We start from the raw sequence: 19,856 nt of genomic DNA, 5'->3' as shown, positions 1-19,856 counted from the left end.
CTCGAAACAATTAAACAATTCAGATAACTAATTTGTTTAATTGAAATTTACCCTTCTCAAACCAATTCATTATTTTGAGCATTAGGGTTTACAGTGAATGTTTTTGTATTTATTGTTGTAGAATCTGAACTCAGCAGGAATGAGGCTTTGTGAGGGTTTATAGACTTGATAAACCATCAAGTGCATTTTGCACACGTCACTCAAACACAGAAACAGGAAGCAGGAAGAGTTTGTGAAAGAGAAACTAAAGTGTAGTTGAGCTGTTGTGTGTTTGTGTCTCAGTATTCGTGCAGTAAAATGGCAGAAGCCAGATTTTCTCAGGATGAGTTCATATGTCCAGTGTGTCTGGATCTCCTGAAGGATCCAGTGACCACTTCATGTGGACACAGTTACTGTAAGATCTGTATTACAGGCTGCTGGGATCAGGAGGATCAGAAGAGAGTCTACAGCTGCCCTCAGTGCAGACAGACCTTCAGGCCAAGACCTGCTTTAGCTAAAAACACCATGCTGGCTGAAGTGGTGGAGAAACTGGAGAAGACTAAACTTCCTGCGGACTGTTATGCTGGAGCTGGAGATGTGCAGTGTGACGTCTGTACTGGAAGAAAACACAAAGCCGTCAAGTCCTGTCTGGTGTGTCTGATCTCTTACTGTCAAAGCCACCTTGAACAACATGAGAGTTTGTTTAAAGGAAAGAGACACAATTTGACTGATGCCACTGGACGACTGCAGGAGATGATCTGCCAAACACATGATAAACTCCTTGAGGTTTTCTGTCGCACTGACCAGAAGTTTATATGCTTGCTGTGTTTGATGGACGGTCATAAAAACCACGACACTGTATCGGCTGCAGCACAGAGGACAGAGAAACAGGTATGAAACTACACACCGATTAAATAATGCTGACACTATTTATATTGGCACCATATGATCAGAAAACATAATTTACACTGCAGACGTCACAGAAGTGAAAAGCAACTGCAAGTGAACTTTCATATTTTCACATTATCTTAACAGAGAATATGGTGAAAATCGTATACACCTATCAACGCAAACTTTTTTGAAAAAAAAAAAAAAACTCTTCACATGATGATATAGTGACATTATAAAGTGCCATCTGTGTTATTGGTTTGTGCTGCAGAAGCAGCTGAAGGAGACGCAGAGGTCGTTCCAGCAGAGAGAGAAAGATTGCCCCATTGAAGTCAACAGGGTGCAAATTTTAAAAAGAGGATAACACGGTGTAGGCAACACCGATTTTTGTCGTTGTTCTCTGTACTGACGGCACTCCAAATTGACAAAAAAATTAGCTCAATGTTAAAATTGACCGGAGTTCTCCTTTAAAGGGAATGGGAGATGAGACTCTGATTGGTTTATTGCACGTTACGCCCAAAACACACCCATTACTCATTAAGAGAATAGGGACGACCCTTTTAGACCATGCACCGGGAGCGCCGACCATTTTTCCCGTCGTTAAACTAGCAAAAGTGGATTCGGACACGCTCTAAGTGCACTTGCGCCATGCGCTTTAGACCATGAGCTTAGATCGTTAAAATAGGGCCCATAATGTATTGGAGTTAAATGATGACAGAGTTGATCAAACGATAAAAGCTTGATCATCAAGGTATTCTTTTTGTAACAGACCTTTAAGAAATTGAATAGCTTCTCCCACTCTACAAATCAATGCTCTAACTGCAGAAATGAAAGTAATAACTCATTTTTTGATGACGGTAAAAAGTAGCAGTGCACCGGTGATGACTTGAGCTCATCAGTCCACAGTAACCAGGGTCTAAAATAGCACTATTGTGGCATTGACCACACAAAACATACAGTAGTGGCCAGAAGTAATATGTGGAGGGGATTTCTTTTTAAATGACCCTACAAGTTTGCTTAAACTATCAAATTATGAGAATTTTTTAAAAATATATTTATATTTTTTAAATAGTTTAAAATATGAGGGAAGAAACACTAAACTTAGTGAAGGTATTTATCTGACAAAATAATTTCAAGTCAAGTCATCTTTATTTGTTATAGTGCTTTTTACAATACAGATTGTTTCAAAGCGGCTTTATATTGATTACAGGAAAATAATGCAACAAAGTTAGTTTTGGCTGTACAGCAGATCTAGAAGAAAAGAGTGTCATTGTCCAGCTTAAGTGAATTCAGTGTTGATTCATTTCCACTGTAAAAATCATTAGTTATCTATTTAGTTCATTTATCTATACAGCCGCTCTGGAGAAAACAGTGATGTCATCGTCCAGCTCAGTTCAGTTCTCAGACAACGGTGTCAATGCAGGCAGATCAATAATATTGATGAATATTAAGTGACAAAAAAGGCAAACTACAGCTACAGGTTTTAGAAAAACTAACATGCTCACAGAAAATAAATGCATCATACATTGAGTGCAACATAGTCAGTTGTTAATATTTCATCGTCCTCTCTTGTTTTTCCATGTTGTGGCAGGGCGGGGTTAGATCCCGCCCTAGTAAGTGTTGTCATCTAAGTGATGGGCGTGAGCGCCCATTGGCGGCCGTCCCTGGCCTATTTAAGGTGGAGTTCAGGCCACCTGGGTATGCGTCATTGTTACGATCGCCTCTGTTTGTGTGCGCGTGCAGCTCTGCGGGAGGTATGTACCTAGCTGTTTGGCTAATGTTGCTGCTAGCGCACATGCACTAGTAAAGTGGTTATGTATCTGTTTTAGCTAGGTTATGGCTGGGACTGGTGTGACCTTGCTTTTTGGTGCAGGCTGTCTTTCACCACAGCTCATGTGTATGATCGGATGGAGCAGCTGTACATTTGTGAGTTTCCTATCATGAACGAAGCTGTGAGTAACTGAGTTATCTGTGGGTCTAGCGATCGACTTCTGGGTATGTATATCTAACCACTTGAGCATTATGAGATTGGGTGTTTTTAATTCATAAACTTTTTATCTTTAGTGCATCAATCCGCTCGTGAGCAGTTCGTCTCGGTGGACTGTGAAGCAAATGCTTCCCAGACAACGCTGTTAGGCTGCACTGTTTGTTCTGCTGCCATTTATTCTACGGTGTGACCGTTTTTTAAAATATTTTTTTCTGATACGTCCTTGTGATTTGGTTGTCTTCTGTATTGTTATAGCTTATGCTAATGCTGGTGGTAGAGGTCATAGATATCATATAAAGGCTAGATGTCTTAAGGCGGAGTCACTTCCGGCATCACCGGCGGCCATCTTAGGACAGGGCTCTGTGAATTAAGGTGAGTGAGCAGCACGCACACAAATCCTCTTATCTCGCTGAAATCTGGACAGATTTACAAACGGTTTGGTTTCTTACAAACGTTATTAACGTGGCTATAATTCTGAATGCTTAAACATTTTGAACATAATTATTCATATGTATGCAGTATAATAGCTACATCTCTGACGTTTATAACAAACCAAACCGTTTGAAAATCGGTAGAAAATTGAGCAAGTTATGGTTATTTAAAAGTACATGCACCATGTTATGAGTGAGCGAGCACCCTGTCGTAAGATGGCCGCCGTGTGCGGATGTCGAGCTCCATTGGCCAGCAGCGCGGACGAGACATCTAGCCTTTATATGATATCTATGGTAGAGGTGTAGAGTGGCTAACTATGGTCTCGGTGTTGTCACTTAAACGCGAGCCAGTTAATGGATATGATTAGCCCCACCTGTTGTTATATCACCACCAGCAGTTTGTGTGTTTCTTTTGGTCCAGGTTTTTCCTGGCGACTAGGGAAAAGTGAGTAATATCCTGCACCTGAGAAAACCAACTGTTTTGTTTAATGTTTTGATTTTTCTATTTTTATTTACTAATTACTTTTGGATGTGTTTTGTGTTTTAATTAGGTGGAAGCCCGAATAATTGGGTGTTCATTTGTATTATTTGATTTATTTTGTTGTTCTGTCTGTTATAAAAAGAACTGCTTCATCATTTGGCCAATAATTTGCCAATAGGGCTTGGGCGTCGTGACGTCATACTTGGCGTGGCGGCCATGTTGATGGCCTCGCGAATGTAAACATACAGCAAGTCGAACGAGGAGAAGCAGAGTTGGGAGAAAGAAAAAAGATGTTAAAATCCCGAAAAGGATGTGGAATTTACGGGGATACGTTAAATAGAGAAGCCAGGGACCAGTATGTGGACAAAATCGGCAAAAAAAAGTGTAGTTAGTAGCTGTCAAACCTCCCGTTTTTTCCGGGTTTCACACGTATTTGAGCTCTTTTCCCGCTGTCTTCCCGTTTTAGTATTTTCCTATAAAATATCCCGAAAAAGGACAATTTCAACATTCATCTTTCTGTTGCTATCCCTCTGCAAAACTGCAGCATTAACTAAGCGAGTTGTGAAGCTAGGTCTAACGTGACTTTGCTTACAGATTGGCGTGAAATCGTGCTCTCACAACAACCACGCTGTTATCTTAAAAAGGCCAATATCACGCTAAGGTTGCCTTCAAGTAAGCAAAACGATGCTTTGAAAACATCTGTTTTTCTGGAAGGGCAAGGGGGTAGCAACAGGACAACAGTACAGAGACTGACAGGTCCGATGGAAGGGCTAACATTAATGTTATGATAGTAAGTTATTAAAATACGGGATATTTTACAGGAAAATTTGTCCACATAACTTACTGGTCCCTGGTTTCCCTATTTAACGTATCCCCGTAAATTCCACATCCTTTTCGGGATTTTAACATCTTTTTTCTTTCTCCCAACTCTGCTTCTCCTCGTTCGACTTGCTGTATGTTTACATTCGCAAGGCCATCAACATGTCCGCCACGCCAAGTATGACGTCACGACGCCCAAGCCCTATTGTTGATCCTCGTAGGTTGAACTTACTTTACTATGTTTTGTTAGAATGTGTGCGTGTCTGTTGGTCAATTGTGATTTTATATATTGTGTTTTCTTGTCCCTTTCTGAAGCTGAAGGCCTCCGGTGTGGGGAGGCTAGCTGCCTTTGTCCTTTTGGTGGTGGTGTCTCCTTCACTAAGTGTTTTTGCCCTTGGCACCTGCGTTTCCATCACTTAGCGAGTGTGAGCGTGTTTGTGTGGAGTAGAGTTTGGAGAGTGGTGTGGTTTTAGGATACTCACTGCCCAGCTAGCCACCCTACCGGTAAGCCTCAGCTTGAACGTTTTTTTGTTTTCTTTATTTCGTTTGGTACACACCATAGTGGTGTAAACTCTTGCCCTGAGTCAATTTTTTACATTTTAAATTATTGTTGTGAAAATAAAGTATTTTTGTATTCAGATCCACGTCTCTTGTCCTCTGTGGTAGCGAACCTGTGTGTTCTTGTGAAATTTCCCCGTTCAGTGAAACTTGGTGGCGTAGTCTGCTCTTTATTCTGCTATACTTTTCTCATAAGTGTAACTTTTGCCCTTCCACCACCTCGCCACAATGTGTTCATAATTTCTTTGTATGACAGCCTGGCTAAAAATTACGTCTGTACAATTTGGCATGTTTCATTGTGTTATCACAAATAAACAGCTGACTTTAAGCACAATATGCTTACAAAATCTTTAACACGTTTTAATACTATTTGAATAAAGGGTCAATCTGTCAGTTTTCTTTTGACTTTTGGCCACTACTGCAGTTCATTGACTTTCCAAATGATCTTCAAATCTTGCAGCAAAATCAAGCCACTTTTATGAGGATTTCGGGCTTTTGATGTAACTCATGTTCGCATAATTGATCCAACTGTAACAGGAACCAGGGTATCCGGGTACTTTCTCAAAGTTCAGGAACTTTCAGGGCTGGGACTTTGGCGCTGAACATGCTGATTGGTGGAGTTCATGACGCATTTTGATTGGTTGACTCCATGCAGCATTTTTATTTCAACCACCATTTTTTAAAACAAACAGTTTGCTATTCGAATCAACAATGTAGATTAAAAAATATGACCGGTGGACCACCGAGGTTCAGGCTTTATTGAGCTTAAAATTCAGAGGATGAAATCCAGCGGGAACAGTAAGTAGTGCGCAGTCCTACATCACTGGACTATTTGCCTAATCTTCACGGTACTTTAGACCGCGGTGGAAACATAGACAGCAACAGGTCTGGGGGAAAAAGTTCCAGGGAAAAATTGTTCCGGGTAATTTCGGTGGAAACACGGCTTTATATAAATAAGTTGTTTCTTAAAGGGATACTTCAGGATTTAGCATTAAGCTTTGTATTAGTAGAAAACCTGTAGTATTTTCAAATTACCGTGCTTTCCACCCTCATATCCCCCTGAGACGAGAGATTTGTATTTTTTTTGTATGGAAAAAATCTTCCGATGACGTCAAAATCGTCATTTCATCAGAGGATTTTTTGGCCAGAGGCTAAAGACTACAGCCTGTAGAAGGCGTTAGATCCGCATGTTGTCAACCCGCCCATAGAGGGATCTCACTCACAGAATGTACACATAGTTCAGCCGTCTTTCTTTGGAAGCTAAGGTAGAAGGCTCTTGTTCTGTGGAGAAAGCTGAGTAGTAGGGGTTAACATCCTCTTTTTTCCGGACATGTCCGGCCGTCGAGATCGTCCAAAATGTCCGGGATTCGGCTTTTGCTTTCTACAGTTGCCATTCATTGATTACATGCACACCTTTTTGTTTCAATCTAACTGAATTCATTCCGATTGGTGAATCTGAATGTAGTGTTTACATGAACGCTAAACAAGTGATCGGTTGATGTTTGTTTTAACATTGCTAAGAAAATTCCCGCTCCTCCGTGAGAGATACGAGACCGGTGCGTCATCAGTAATCGGTCATCAGTAATCACGCCACCGGCCTCGCGCCGTTCTCCCGCGCCCCTCAGCCTCGTCCTGCTCGCTCGCCACAGTAAACATAATGAATGAATGCCGACTGTAGAACGCAAAAGCCGAATCCCGGACATTTTGGGCGATCTCGAAATCTCGGGCAGAGCAGACTCACTAGTAGCCTAGCCTTGTTTTAAACTGAGCTCTCTTACCGGTAGGCGTGGCTTGGGAGTGGCCTCCTAGGGCAGCGAAGGAGGCCACGATCTCCTCATCATTCGCTGCCCGATCACTGATAGAAAACCTCGCTCTGTATTCAATTTCACTCCATGTCAAAATGAATTCAGTGTGCTTTTAAATAAAGCTAATCTCTAGACACACGATGTGTTCAACGAAAAATAAATGGACGATGTTTAGAATAAAATGAGAAATGTTATATTATTGCATTTAATAATACAATTATTGTTTCTTCACTTTTAATAATGCAACAGTAGCCTATTATTTTTTCAATGAAACTTAAAGTGCTTTATTAAAAGTTATATTACCCTAAATCCAAGCATTTATTAAAGTATTGTTCACGTTTCATAGTAAATTAAATTAACAAAGTAAAAAATATCACATATTAATGCCTTTCCATCACACAAATATGAATTTAGCAAAGTTTGCCCTTTAATTCTGTGAATAAAACAAAGGCTTTAATGACATTCCCATTAAAGAATGTAATTTAACTTTTTAGAGTTCAATTTACATTAATCATATTAATCATATTAACATGATAATTCTATATTGATTATGATTATGATATGATTATGATTAGAGAGATGTTGGTATATTACTGACCTCTCGATTTTATTTCCACATTTAAATGAATCACTTTTGTGTTTTCTGGATTTTTATTTTTTATTATTTGGTTTATTCTGCCAATTTATTTTTTAAATATATAATTTCAAAACACACTAAATTTGTATTTCTAATTAAAATCATGTATTGACTTCCTGTGACGTTATGGTAGTGGCGGCAGCCTGATTTTTAAGCTCCAGGGGGAGAATTCGAAAAAACTAGCCAAACCTTAAGTAGCCTATACCTCTTATTTTCGGTAAAAATCACTCACAATAATTAACCGAAATGACCAGCAGTCGAAAAGACACAGAGAAGAAGGGCAAACCATCGAAAAAAGACGAACAACAGAATCCAAAGGACGAGGGAGAAGAGAACATAGCGGCAGTGCTAGCCGAGTTGCGCATACTAAGAAAGGAGCACGCTGAAGCCTCTAAAGACACCAACGATTCCTTAGCAAGAGTAGAATTTTTTTCTTTCCCTTTTTTTTTTCTCTCTCTCTTTTTTCTATTCCTTTGGCGTTGGCAATAGACCCTTTTACAGTTGGTAAACATGGTGACGTATTTGTGTGGGCGGGGCTTAGCTGGAGGCAGAAAGATCCCTCTGGCCGCTTCATTAACGCTAGTTTGCAAGTTTTGTTAGCTTGTTTTTTAACAATGACTGTAGAAAATCCGATTTTGTCTTAATGTGCAAGGTCACTGACTGTCCAGGACCGCGATTGTTATTTGCTAAAGTTAATTTTAACGGATGGAACCAGGCCGTACACGCTCAGTCAATGGACGATCTGACAGGATTAACGTTAACACTACCTCCGGTTGAGTGGCCTGACTTCTACACCTACCCGATAGAGAAACCGAGGGTAAAGAGAAACTGAGGGCATATATATATTTAGATGCCTATAACTATGTGCTGAATTGTCATGTAAAGACTTGTGTGGTACGATCCGCAGTTCTGCCTAGCCAGCGCCAAGAAGACGACAATGTAAAGAGTGACACTACGGTGCAATTTTAATGATATGAATATTTTCTAGAAATAAAAATTTCAGATACAGCATACTCATTTTTCATCGATTCTTGCACCCAACAACACAACAAGATGACATTTAATAATAAAATTAATAATTTAAGCTCCTTATTATGTAGCCGAATCTGTGCTGGTTTGTATTGGCCGCCTCCAGTTTTCCGTTTGTTTTGCCTCCAGCTAGCGCCGTGACGTAACTGTGACGTTGGCGCAAAAGGGGTCTATAGGCCATATTACAGGCGACTTATCAGCGTAGGCTATAGAGCTGGTAAGTCCCGCCCATCCGTAAAACCCCAAGTGGACCTCTAGGTTGAAAAATCGTCAATGCAAGTGAATGGGAGAAAATAATTATTTTCTGGTCCCGTTTGAATTGTGCCATGAATGTGAACATATGTTGTCTGTGAATTTTTTTATATAATTTTTCATGTTACGAGTTTGACAGTATATGGTATGATTCTTCGGCTAGCAGTTGTGGAAAAGACATAACGAGAAAGACTACATGTCGCCTATGTGACGTCACCCCATAAAGTTGACTTACCCGTGGTTTTCGCCAACCTCAACGATTTTGTCCTCTCCCTGAAAGAAGGCGGTGAAGTGCACCAAAGACACAGTCATGTTTAGCGGGATCCGTGAGCTAGTGTCCATGTGCGAGTGGTGGTGACGTTGCAAACGCATCGAAAGCAGCGAAGAGTTGTAGTCCACAAAGTGCTCTCACACAAAGTCTAACCGTATCAAACTTCTACCCGCTAAATTGTAGCATTCTTTACACGAAAAATTATATAAAAAATTCACAGACAACATATGTTCACATTCATGGCACAATTCAAACGGGACCAGAAAATAATTATTTTCTCCCATTCACTTGCATTGACGATTTTTCAACCTAGAGGTCCAGTGGGGTTAGCGGAAGGGGCGGGACTTACCAGCTCTATAGTTGCAACAGCACTGTGTGCACATCCTCGGAGAGACCGGTCACAACTCTCCATTCTTGTTGAGACTGAGTTTATGCTTGTTAGAACAGTCGGGTTTTTGGAAGTTTTTTTTTTTCTTGTTCTAGTTGTGTGTTCTTGTTCTCCACAATGGTGGATGTTATATGTAATTCTAATGGTGTTCACACCAAACACGAAGTGTATATTCGTATCGCGTTACTCGCTCTAGATTACTCGCGGGATGTTTTTCGCGTCACACGCGAATTTTCCGCTCGAGTTGAAATTTTTCAACTTGCGCGGAAGACGCGATTGAGGCGATTATCGAGCTTTCGCGGCAAACGCGTCGCCCAATTCCGGTCATTCGCGCCGCCCGAAGATTTCAGTTTCTTCTCAAATGTGCACAATAGCTATTCAAGGATTGATTTCTTCTGTCTCCCTCAACAATACATGTATAAAGTAACAGACTGTTTCATCGAACCTATAACTCTGAGTGATCATGCACCTATTGTGCTGAAAATAGATCTAGGCATGCACTCTTTTTTTTCAGATATTGGAGGCTAAACGTATCACTGCTAAATAAGTCAGAAATAGTAGAAGATTTAAATAAAACCCTAAAAGAATATTTTGAGATCAATGATAATGGCGAAAGCAGTTATAAGATGGAAAATCATACAAATATGCGACAATTAAACCTGGAAAATAAAATAAAGCTTTTAGAGACCCAACACAAATCTACAAGAACGAGCAACATTGCTACAGAATTTAGGGAGACAAGAAAAGCTTTGAACAAACTCCTGTCATATAAAGCGGAAGGGGCTTTAAGATTTTCCAAACAGAGGTAATACGAGATGGGGAATAAAGCTAGTCGCCTTCTAGCATTTCAACTTCGCAAAGCTCAAGCTAATCATACTGTCTCTAAGATCTGTCACCCTACATTGAGTAGAACAGTATCTCAACCCAAAGAAGTAGCAGATGCCTTTGCATCATTCTACCAAAACTTATACAAAGAACCCAGATTACAAACATCAGGAAAGGATGCTGATACCTTCCTGACTGCTTTAAATCTCCCCACACTATCAGAGGAAGCATCAATACAAATGATAACACCAATTACAGAAACAGAAATAAGAGATGCTATAAAAAGATTAAAAAGCAACAAATATCCAGGAGTCGATGGGCTTCCTGGAGAATTTTACAAATGCTTCATAAATGACCTAGTGCCCATACTAACCAAGGTGTTTAGATACTCCCTATAGAACAACCCTCCGGAGACATGGTCACAGGCCACTATATCTGTGATTCATAAAGAAGGGAAGGACCCAACGCTCTGTGAGGGATACAGACCAGTGATGCGCGGGTTGATCCAAAATGAGCGGGTGCCTGCGGTCACCCGCGGTTACCCGCGGTTAAGAGTCATCCACAAATATTTTTAATGATATTCAGGTCGCGGTCGGTCGGGTCGTTTGAAATAAAGATGCCAATTAAACCTTTGTAATTTATATAGTACTAAACACAATTTTCTATGAACTATAGGCCTACACTTTTATGACGCACGAGCTCAGTCTGCAGGTAGAGATGGAGGCAAGTGAAAAGGTGAAGACTAGGGAGTGGAAGCTCCGCAAATACACAAATGTTGTGCTTGTGAGAGCTTCAATTGGGCATCCACGTGGCGAAATAGCCTAAGCCTACTAATACAAGTGGGAAATCCTTATTTACCTTTTGAATGTTGAGCGTTAACTTTTGAATAAATCCTGACGCGGGACAAAATGCCCGATTTCCCAACACGTTGAACTGAGCAATGCCATTGTACCATTTTAATAGGCTACTTTTAAACGAGTATAGCTCAGTAATGTCAGTTTTATGTATTTTCTGAGAGGGGGCGGGATTTTTGTTGGAAAAGTCGGGGGAGAGACGCACACTTCGATTAGACTGGATAAACACATGCAGCATCTTAATTGTTACGAAAATGAAACGAAATAAATGAATAATTCAAGCCTTTATTACATAACACTAGGCTATATCATACAGCACCCCTAGTTCCTATATGTCTATGGCCCAATGACGCTACGATGAGCATTTACTACTTTTAAAAAATGCAGGTCAGGAAGCGGGTCGGGTACAATATTTTCTTTTCTTTTTTGCGGTCCGAGTTGCGGGCGGGTTAGTTGAAAACGTCGGTCGGGTACGGGTTGTTTATACATTGACCCGCGCATCACTGATACAGACCTATCAGCTTGATATGCAACGATCAGAAAATACTGTCAAGTATTCTAGCACAGAGAGTTCAAAGACATATTACTACTCTGATTAAGCCAGATCAAACAGGATTTATTCCTAACAGACAGGGTGCTAACAATATAAGAAGAACCCTAAACATCATTACTTGCACTAAAAGAGACAAGCAAACATCAATGTTAATAAGCTTTGATGCACAGAAAGCATTTGACACTGTAAATTGGGACTTTCTGTACAAAACACTATCTGTAATGGGATTCCATCCAAAATTTGTAAATTGGGTCAGAGTTATTTACAGAAATCTCGTGTCTCGTGTCAGAGTAAACGGATGCTGTTCTGAGTTCTTTGACCTACAGAGGGGGGTGAGGCAAGGTGTAACGGTCACCAGCTGGAGTGCCTTTGAAAGCCACCAGAGGGCACTCCACACCAGACTAATGGTGTTCACACCAAACACGAAGTGTATATTCCCATCGCGTTACTGGATTTCTCCCTGTCTGCTGCCTGCCTGTGTTACCACTGCCTTGATCTCTGTCTCTGATTGTTTGCTGCCTGCCTTGACCTTTTGCCTGGTATTACTACGATTTAGCCCTGTCTTCACTAGGGATGGGTACCGAAACCCAGTATTAAACGGGCCCCGGTGCTGAATTTTGAAATACCGCTGGATCGATAAGCTCGGACGTTATCGGTTCTGCTGTCGGTACTGGAGAAATTAAGAAAGTGCTATTGCTATTAAGAAATTATTATCTTGCAAATTTAATCTCGCCAGCCACTTCTATATATAATAATATTGAACTATTTGACTGTGATGCATTTTTGCTAGAGAGAGAGAGAGAGAGAGAGAGAGAGAGAGAGAGAGAGAGAGAGCGATCTTTCACGTGGAGCGACGGCGCGCACAACACAACAGCCCTGCTTAATGACTGACGATGAGGACAGAACTAAACATTCAAACGGTTAGGCTACACTTTAGATCTTTGATATTAAACTAATTTTATTTTAGATTTAGATTTTGGCTTCCAATGATTATAAAAAAGATATTTGATGTATAACCATTAAAAACTAAAGCCGCATTCTCTCCAGCGCAGCTTCCTTCCCTTCACAGCGGTGCGCTGTCATTTCTCCCTAAAACCCAAACGTAACTTCAGAATCTGCATGATCGGTGATTGTTGTAAAATGTAGTCTATACTGTTGCTAAACTGCGGGACGCGTTTGATAATAAAAGGCTATTAAAAGTACAAAAATTGAGCAAGAGACGCTGTTCCAAATGCGGCGCGCGCTCCGAAACACACCGCAACGAGACAAGCAACGTATATTTTGGGCTTCGTGTGCGCATCTAAACGATCAAATATACACAAAAATATGTCAAAATGGCCGTCTTGGAGATTCACTTAAACAGTTTATTCACTTAAATACAGTTTATGTCTTAAATGAGCGTAAATAGTTGGGAGAAAATATTGGCTTAATGATTAGATCTGCATTTGGTCTTAAAGAGGCAGCAGTCTAATAAGCCTGCTGACGATTGCTCCATTAATGTGTATCAAACAACAAAAGGCAAAGAGAAAATCAGTCGCAGCTCTTGAATGAATAATTTTGGCTTTTATAAGCTTTAATCTATCTATGATAAACTATGCAGTGTTATTTTACATCTGACTTTATTAGATGTCTTTTTAGCCCATATTACTCCTGAACAGTAATGTCAGTAGACATTACTGAAATTAAAGCACTGGGTATATAATTTGTATATTTGTTTTATTATATACTTTTTTTTTTGTTTGACCAAGTTTGTTTTTGGTGTCCTATGTCTTCTGTATATAAAGCACAAAAGCCTGCACCCTTCTGCATAACATGCATGTTTTATTTGTTTTGTTAAAGCATTGCTTTTTCTTTTGCTATAGATATTTATTTTACATTTCAAAATTTAAAGCAATATTAATTATGTTCTAAATTATTTTTTTCCTTTTTTTTCATATAACAAAAAGAACCGATAAGAATACCGTTAAAGTACCGGATCGATAAGGAGTATCGGTAAGAGTAGTAATACCGTTAAAACCTTAACGATACCCATCCCTAGTCTTCACTGCTGTATCTGCTGGTTCCGACCATTGCCTGTTTGATTACTCTGATCAATAAATCACACTGCATATGGATCTCTCTGACTCGGATGCTTCATAACAGAAGACTTCGCCACACACCAATATCCAGCAGCGATGACCACCATGAATCCAGCAGCACAGATTATGTGTCTCCGTCAGGGAGACCGGCCCATAGAGGAGTACGTGAGAGACTTTATTGAGCTGGCACCTTTGGCATTTTTCGATGAAGTATGCCTAATGATATTTTTTCCGTGGAGGACTATCCGAGCCGTTCAGCTCCCTTATGCCACTTCATCACCCTGGCTGGAATCTTCAACAGTATATAATCCATGCTCTTTTGCTGGCCGGTTCACTTCACGTCAGCCCTGCCGAGCCCGAGCCTCTTCTTGTCGGCCCTGCCGAGCCTGAGCTTCTCCTCGTCAGTCCTGCCGAGTCTGCGCTCCACGTCACTTCTGCCGATCCAGAGACTGTTCACGTCACTTCTGCCGATCCAGAGACTGTTCACATCACATCTGCTGATCTAGAGACGGTTCACGTCATGTCTGCCGATCCAGAGACTGTTCACGTCACGTCTGCCGATCCAGAGACTGTTCACGTCACGCCCGCCGAGCCAGTGCCTCCGGACAAGATGGCCGCCGCCGAACCAGTGTTTCAGGACAAGATGGTCTCCGCCGAGCCAGTGTCTCCGGACAAGATGGCCGCCGCCGAGCCAGTGTCTCAGGACAAGATGTTCTCCGCCGAGCCAGTGTCTCAGGACAAGATTGTCGCCGCCGAGCCAGTGTCTCCGGACGAGATGGCCGCTGCCACGTCGCCTAAGCCCTCAGCAGAGATGGCCGCCGACACGCCTGATCCTGAGCCCTCAGCAGAGATAGCCGCTGCCACGGTGTCTGTTCCTGAGCTGGTGTCTGTTCTAGAGATGCGCGGATGGGCTATTATTTCATCCGCAACCGCATCACAAAACTCATCATCCGTCCGCCATCCATCCGCACCACGTTTTTGACCATTTTTCAAAACCGCACCCGCCCGCCATCCGCTGAATGTATACATATATTTTTCATTTGATTGGTTCATTTGATTGGTTCAACCGCCCGCCACCCGTCCGAATTTAATTAAAATATTATTTTTCGTCACGTCATCCGCCCAATCCGCGGTTTATCCGCGGAATCCGCGGCTGTAACCGCCAACCGCGCATCTCTAGTCTGTTCCTGTTCCTGAGCTGGTGTCTGTTTCTGTTCCTGAGTCGGTGTCTGTTCCTGTCCCTGAGCCGGTGTCTGTCCCCGTTCCTGAGCCGGTGTCTGTCCCCGTTCCTGAGCCGGTGTCTGTCCCCGTTCCTGAGCCGGTGTCTGTCCCCGTTCCTGAGCCGGTGTCTGTCCCCGTTCCTGAGCCGGTGTCTGTCCCCGTTCCTGAGCCGGTGTCTGTCCCCGTTCCTGAGCCGGTGTCTGTCCCCGTTCCTGAGCCGGTGTCTGTCCCCGTTCCTGAGCCGGTGTCTGTCCCCGTTCCTGAGCCGGTGTCTGTCCCCGTTCCTGAGCCGGTGTCTGTCCCCATTCCTGAACCGGTGTCTGTTCCTGAGCCATGGTCACCTGCAGGGTCGTCTCCTCCCTGGCCGCCTGAAGGGTCGTCTCCTCCCTGGCCGCCTGAAGGGTCGTCTCCTCCCTGGCCGCCCGAAGGGTCGTCTCCTCCCTGGCCGCCCGAAGGGTCGTGTCCGCCTTGGCCGCCCGAAGGGTCGTCTCCGCCCTGGCCGCCCGAAGGGTCGTCTCCGCCCTGGCCGCCCGAAGGGTCGTCTCCGCCCTGGCCGCCCGAAGGGTCGTCTACGCCCTGGCCGCCCGAAGGGTCGTCTACGCCCTGGCCGCCCGAAGGGTCGTCTCCGCCCTGGCCGCCCGAAGGGTCGTCTCCACCCTGGTCGCCTGCACAGCCTTATCCGCCCTGGTCGCCTGCACAGCCTGATCCGCCCTGGCCTCCCGTCTTGCCGCAGTCTCCAGGTCCTCTTCCGCTCCATGGGCCTGGCCCTCCATCCTGCCCCCGGGTCCACCTCCCTCCTGGACAATTATTATTATTATTATTATTTTTTTAAGAGCGTCTGTAAGCCGCTCCTTTGAGGGGGGGCTATGTAACGGTCACCAGCTGGAGTGCCTTTGAAAGCCACCAGAGGGCAATCCACACCAGACTATCATATTCACTCATCAGACTACATTTCCCATCCTGCATCTACCTGGACTGATTACTCCATACACTTGCACTGCATTACACACCTGCACCTAATGATCAAACACCCATTTAAGCCACACTCACACAACACTCGGGGCGAAGTCTTGTTTTACTGTTGTGAACTTTACTGAGCATTTATTCCCGTGGACTGTCTGTTTGTTTTTGACTTTGCCCGTTTCTGGATTTCTCCCTGTCTGCTGCCTGCCTGCGTTACCACTGCCTTGATCTCTGTCTCTGATTGTTTGCTGCCTGCATTGACCTTTTGCCTGGTATTACTACGATTTAGCCCTGTCTTCACTGCTGTATCTGCTGGTTCTGACCATTGCCTGTTTGATTACTCTGATCAATAAATCACACTGCTATAAATATTGAACCCCTGGCAGCATCTATAAGACAGAATGAGGAAATAAAAGGCATAAAAGACATGGGAAATAAGGAGCACAAGGTATCTCTTTATGCAGACGATATCCTGACCTATATAAGGGATCCAGTTCTTTCTGTCCCTGCACTGCTAGACACCTTAAAGAAATATGGAGAACTCTCTGGTTATCAAATCAATCAATCAAAGTCAGAGGCAATGATGTTAGTTGGACATTGGCCAATCCAATTATCAGAAAGGCTTGATTTCCACTGGTCTCAGGGATTCAGATATTTGAGAATTATTATAACGACAGACCTATCAAAACTGTTTAAAGCCAACAACGGGAAATTGACGGGCCACATAAAAGCGGACCTTACAAGATGGGAAATTTTGCCACTCTCCCTGATAGGACGAATATAAACTATAAGAATGAACATTTTACCTAGGTTGCTTTTTCTCTTCCAATCCCTACCTATCTATGTTCCTGCCTCCACCTCTACTATATTAGATAAATGGTTATCCAAGTTTATTTGGCAAGGCAAATTTAAATTTGCCCAGACTTAAATTTAAAAGACTACTCTGCCCAAAGGAAAATGGAGGCCTGGACTTGACTAGTCTGAAAACATATTATTGGGCAGCCCAACTCAGATCAATGGTTGCTTGGATGTCCCAAGACACTGACACTGTATGGGTTGGAATGGAGCAGAGTGAATGCCAAAATTTGCCATTAGATTAAATCCCATTCCTAAACCAAGACATATGGGTGAAAAAGAAGATTGCTAATGTATGGAGTAAAAACACCCTAAAAATATGGTCAATTGTGAGGAAAAAATTACAACTACCCAAGACTATTTCCAGAGCTATAATGATAGCAAACAACTGTGAGCTCTCCCCAGCTAGGCTGGACAAAGGATTCCTGAAGTGGAAAGAAAGGGGTCTAGTTGTATTGGACCAGCTGTTTGACGGAGCAGTCCTGAAATCATTTGATCAGCTAAAAGAGAAATATGATTTACCAAACCAAGACTTCTTTAGGTACTTACAAATTAGACATTACTTGCAAAACCATCAAGAATGGGAAAAGCTGAATTGTAATATGCAGAATTGTATTTTTTTTTTTTTTTTTTTCATAGGGATTTGTGCATGCACATTTGTGCACACTTTTATGTTGTGTATTCTCATTTTCTTTTCTTCTCTGAATATCATATATTTTCCTTACTTTTATTATTATTTTATTTATTTATTTATCTTAATACATTGGCCATTTGCAAATGTGTTATGGTTAGGATGAGAGATGTCTGTGGACTGCTGTTCTGTTTGTGGACTTGCCCGTGGCACCTTGCTGTACAATCAAAAAGTTCATTTGTGACACTGTATGACTGCACTTCATAAAATAAAAAAAATAAAATAAAAATCATGTATTTATCAAGCTAATATTGAGCTTAAATTGATTTCCTAGGAAGTTCACATATAGTGTAAATGGCAAACACTAGAACTTGTGTCTCTAATGTCACATAATGAATATGAGAAGAATGAAGCTGATGCTGTGAAAGTGCTGGATTGAGGAGAGTTACTAAAGATCAGCAAGAGCCGCACAAATCTGACAGTAGAGCAGGTTATTGATTAAGTGTGGAGGTGATGAGCTTTGATTTCTGTTTTCTCTAGAGTTTCCAGTCTCTCTCAGCTCCTCCTGAATCTACAGACGTAAACGACAATCCCTTCAGTTCTCTCTCCTCTTTTGATGGCGTGAGAGAATCTGCCCATCAGCTGAGAGACAAACTGGAGGATTTCTGCAAAGAGGAGATGAAGATCTCTGACAGAGGTAAAGTCCTGGAGATTCTGCTCTCAGAAATGATCCTCCATCATCTCGGATCATGTAGAAGATCATATTAGAAACGTCTTAGGAACGGATGCAGGGATCATTTTCTCTTGACATGATAATCACACTCTTCATGTCTGTTGATTTCCACAGTCACTTTCTCCAACATTGTTCCCAGGACCAGGAACGACTTCCTACAATGTAAGTCACTGAGAAAACAAGCAGAAAAACTCACCGAGTGTGTTCATGTTCTTCCTGGAGAAGTGAAAGAAAACATGACAGAAGAGTTTCAGAGTTGATCATGTAAATGATGATTTGCTCAGGATATCTGGTAAACTGTACTGAGACACTGATGATATATTGAACATGAAGAGTTCAGATACATTAAAAGATCAGACAGATTCATAATTCCTGATTCTGATGTGTTTTATCTCCATCAGATTCCCATCAGCTCAATCTGGATCTGAACACAGTGAATAAACATCTCTGTCTGTCTGACAGGAACAGAGTGATTACTTGCACTTACCCAAAGCTTCAGTCATATCCTGATCATCCAGACAGATTTGATAATGTGTGGCAGGTGTTGTGTAGAGAGAGTGTGTGTGGATGCTGTTACTGGGAGATTGAGTGGAGTGAGATTAATGTGTGTATATCAGTGTCATATAAGAGCATCAGCAGGAAGGGACGGGGTATAGAGTGTGGGTTTGGACGTAATGATCAGTCCTGGAGTTTGTTATGCTCTTCCTCCAGGTATTATTTCATACACAATAACATAGAGACTAAACTCCCTGTGAAGCCCATCAGCAGTAGAACAGGAGTGTGTGTGGATCACAGTAGAACAGAAGTGTGTGTGGATCACAGTAGAATAGGAGTGTATGTGGATCACAGTGCAGGAACTCTGTCCTTCTTCAGCGTCTCTGACACGATGAGCCTCATCCACACAGTCCAGACCACATTCACTAAACTGCTCTATCCTGGGTTTGGGGTTTATAGTGGATCATCAGTGAAACTGTGTTGATGAATCAGGATAGATTGTAGAGAGATTCTACCCATAACACTTTGAGCTGCATGATAAATCATAAATGCTGAGATGTTATAGAGTCTCTTACTTTCTCTTTATTACATTAATACTACAGCTGAGCTTCTGTCAGTGAAATAACATGTTCAGATTATGGTTGAGTAAGTGCTGAGCTTGAAGATGATATAATATTCTCTGCTAAACTCAATAAAAACATTTTGTCTCATTATTTCTTATGTGTGCCTTGTGTATATGTGTGTGTATATGTATATGCGCATATGTATTGTTTTATGGTGCACAATTTTTGAACACCTTTTACCTAATTTTGATTATTATCAGGTTAGTAAGGTTAAAGTCAAATCTGTCCTAAATCATAAGCATCTGAATGTTCATACTTACAGTAAATAGGTCACAGAAGACTTCTCCATGTTCAGTTCAGCTCAATCTTGGAGACTTTTGGCAGGTGAACTTTTTAGTTTCAGTGAAATATATTTGTATTAACTACAGATTAAAAAGTTTACATACATTTTACATTTAGTCATTTAGCAGACGCTTTTGTCCAAAGCGACTTACAAATTAGGACTACTAGGGGTGTCGCAATATACCGGTGTTGACGGTAATCGTGATATTCAAAGCATG

General features: G+C 41.9%; 1 protein-coding gene across 1 annotated transcript; it reads left to right on the top strand.

Moving 5' to 3' along the window:
* The first annotated feature begins 208 nt into the window (after nucleotides 1-208).
* LOC307164155 (E3 ubiquitin/ISG15 ligase TRIM25-like) lies at nucleotides 209-19,445 on the top strand. Its single transcript, XM_079880616.1, has 4 exons — nucleotides 209-870; nucleotides 18,046-18,202; nucleotides 18,353-18,400; nucleotides 18,640-19,445. Exons 1-4 carry the CDS (start codon nucleotides 298-300, stop codon nucleotides 19,215-19,217), a joined length of 1,356 nt encoding a protein of 451 aa, XP_079736742.1. The 5' UTR covers nucleotides 209-297; the 3' UTR covers nucleotides 19,218-19,445.
* Nucleotides 19,446-19,856: the final 411 nt, after the last annotated feature.

This window comes from Squalius cephalus (genome assembly GCF_949319135.1).
Source record: "Squalius cephalus genome assembly, chromosome: 9".
Lineage (NCBI taxonomy): Eukaryota > Metazoa > Chordata > Actinopteri > Cypriniformes > Leuciscidae > Squalius > Squalius cephalus.
Note: the sequence above shows the minus strand (reverse complement) of the source record. Positions and strands in the feature narration are given on the sequence as shown.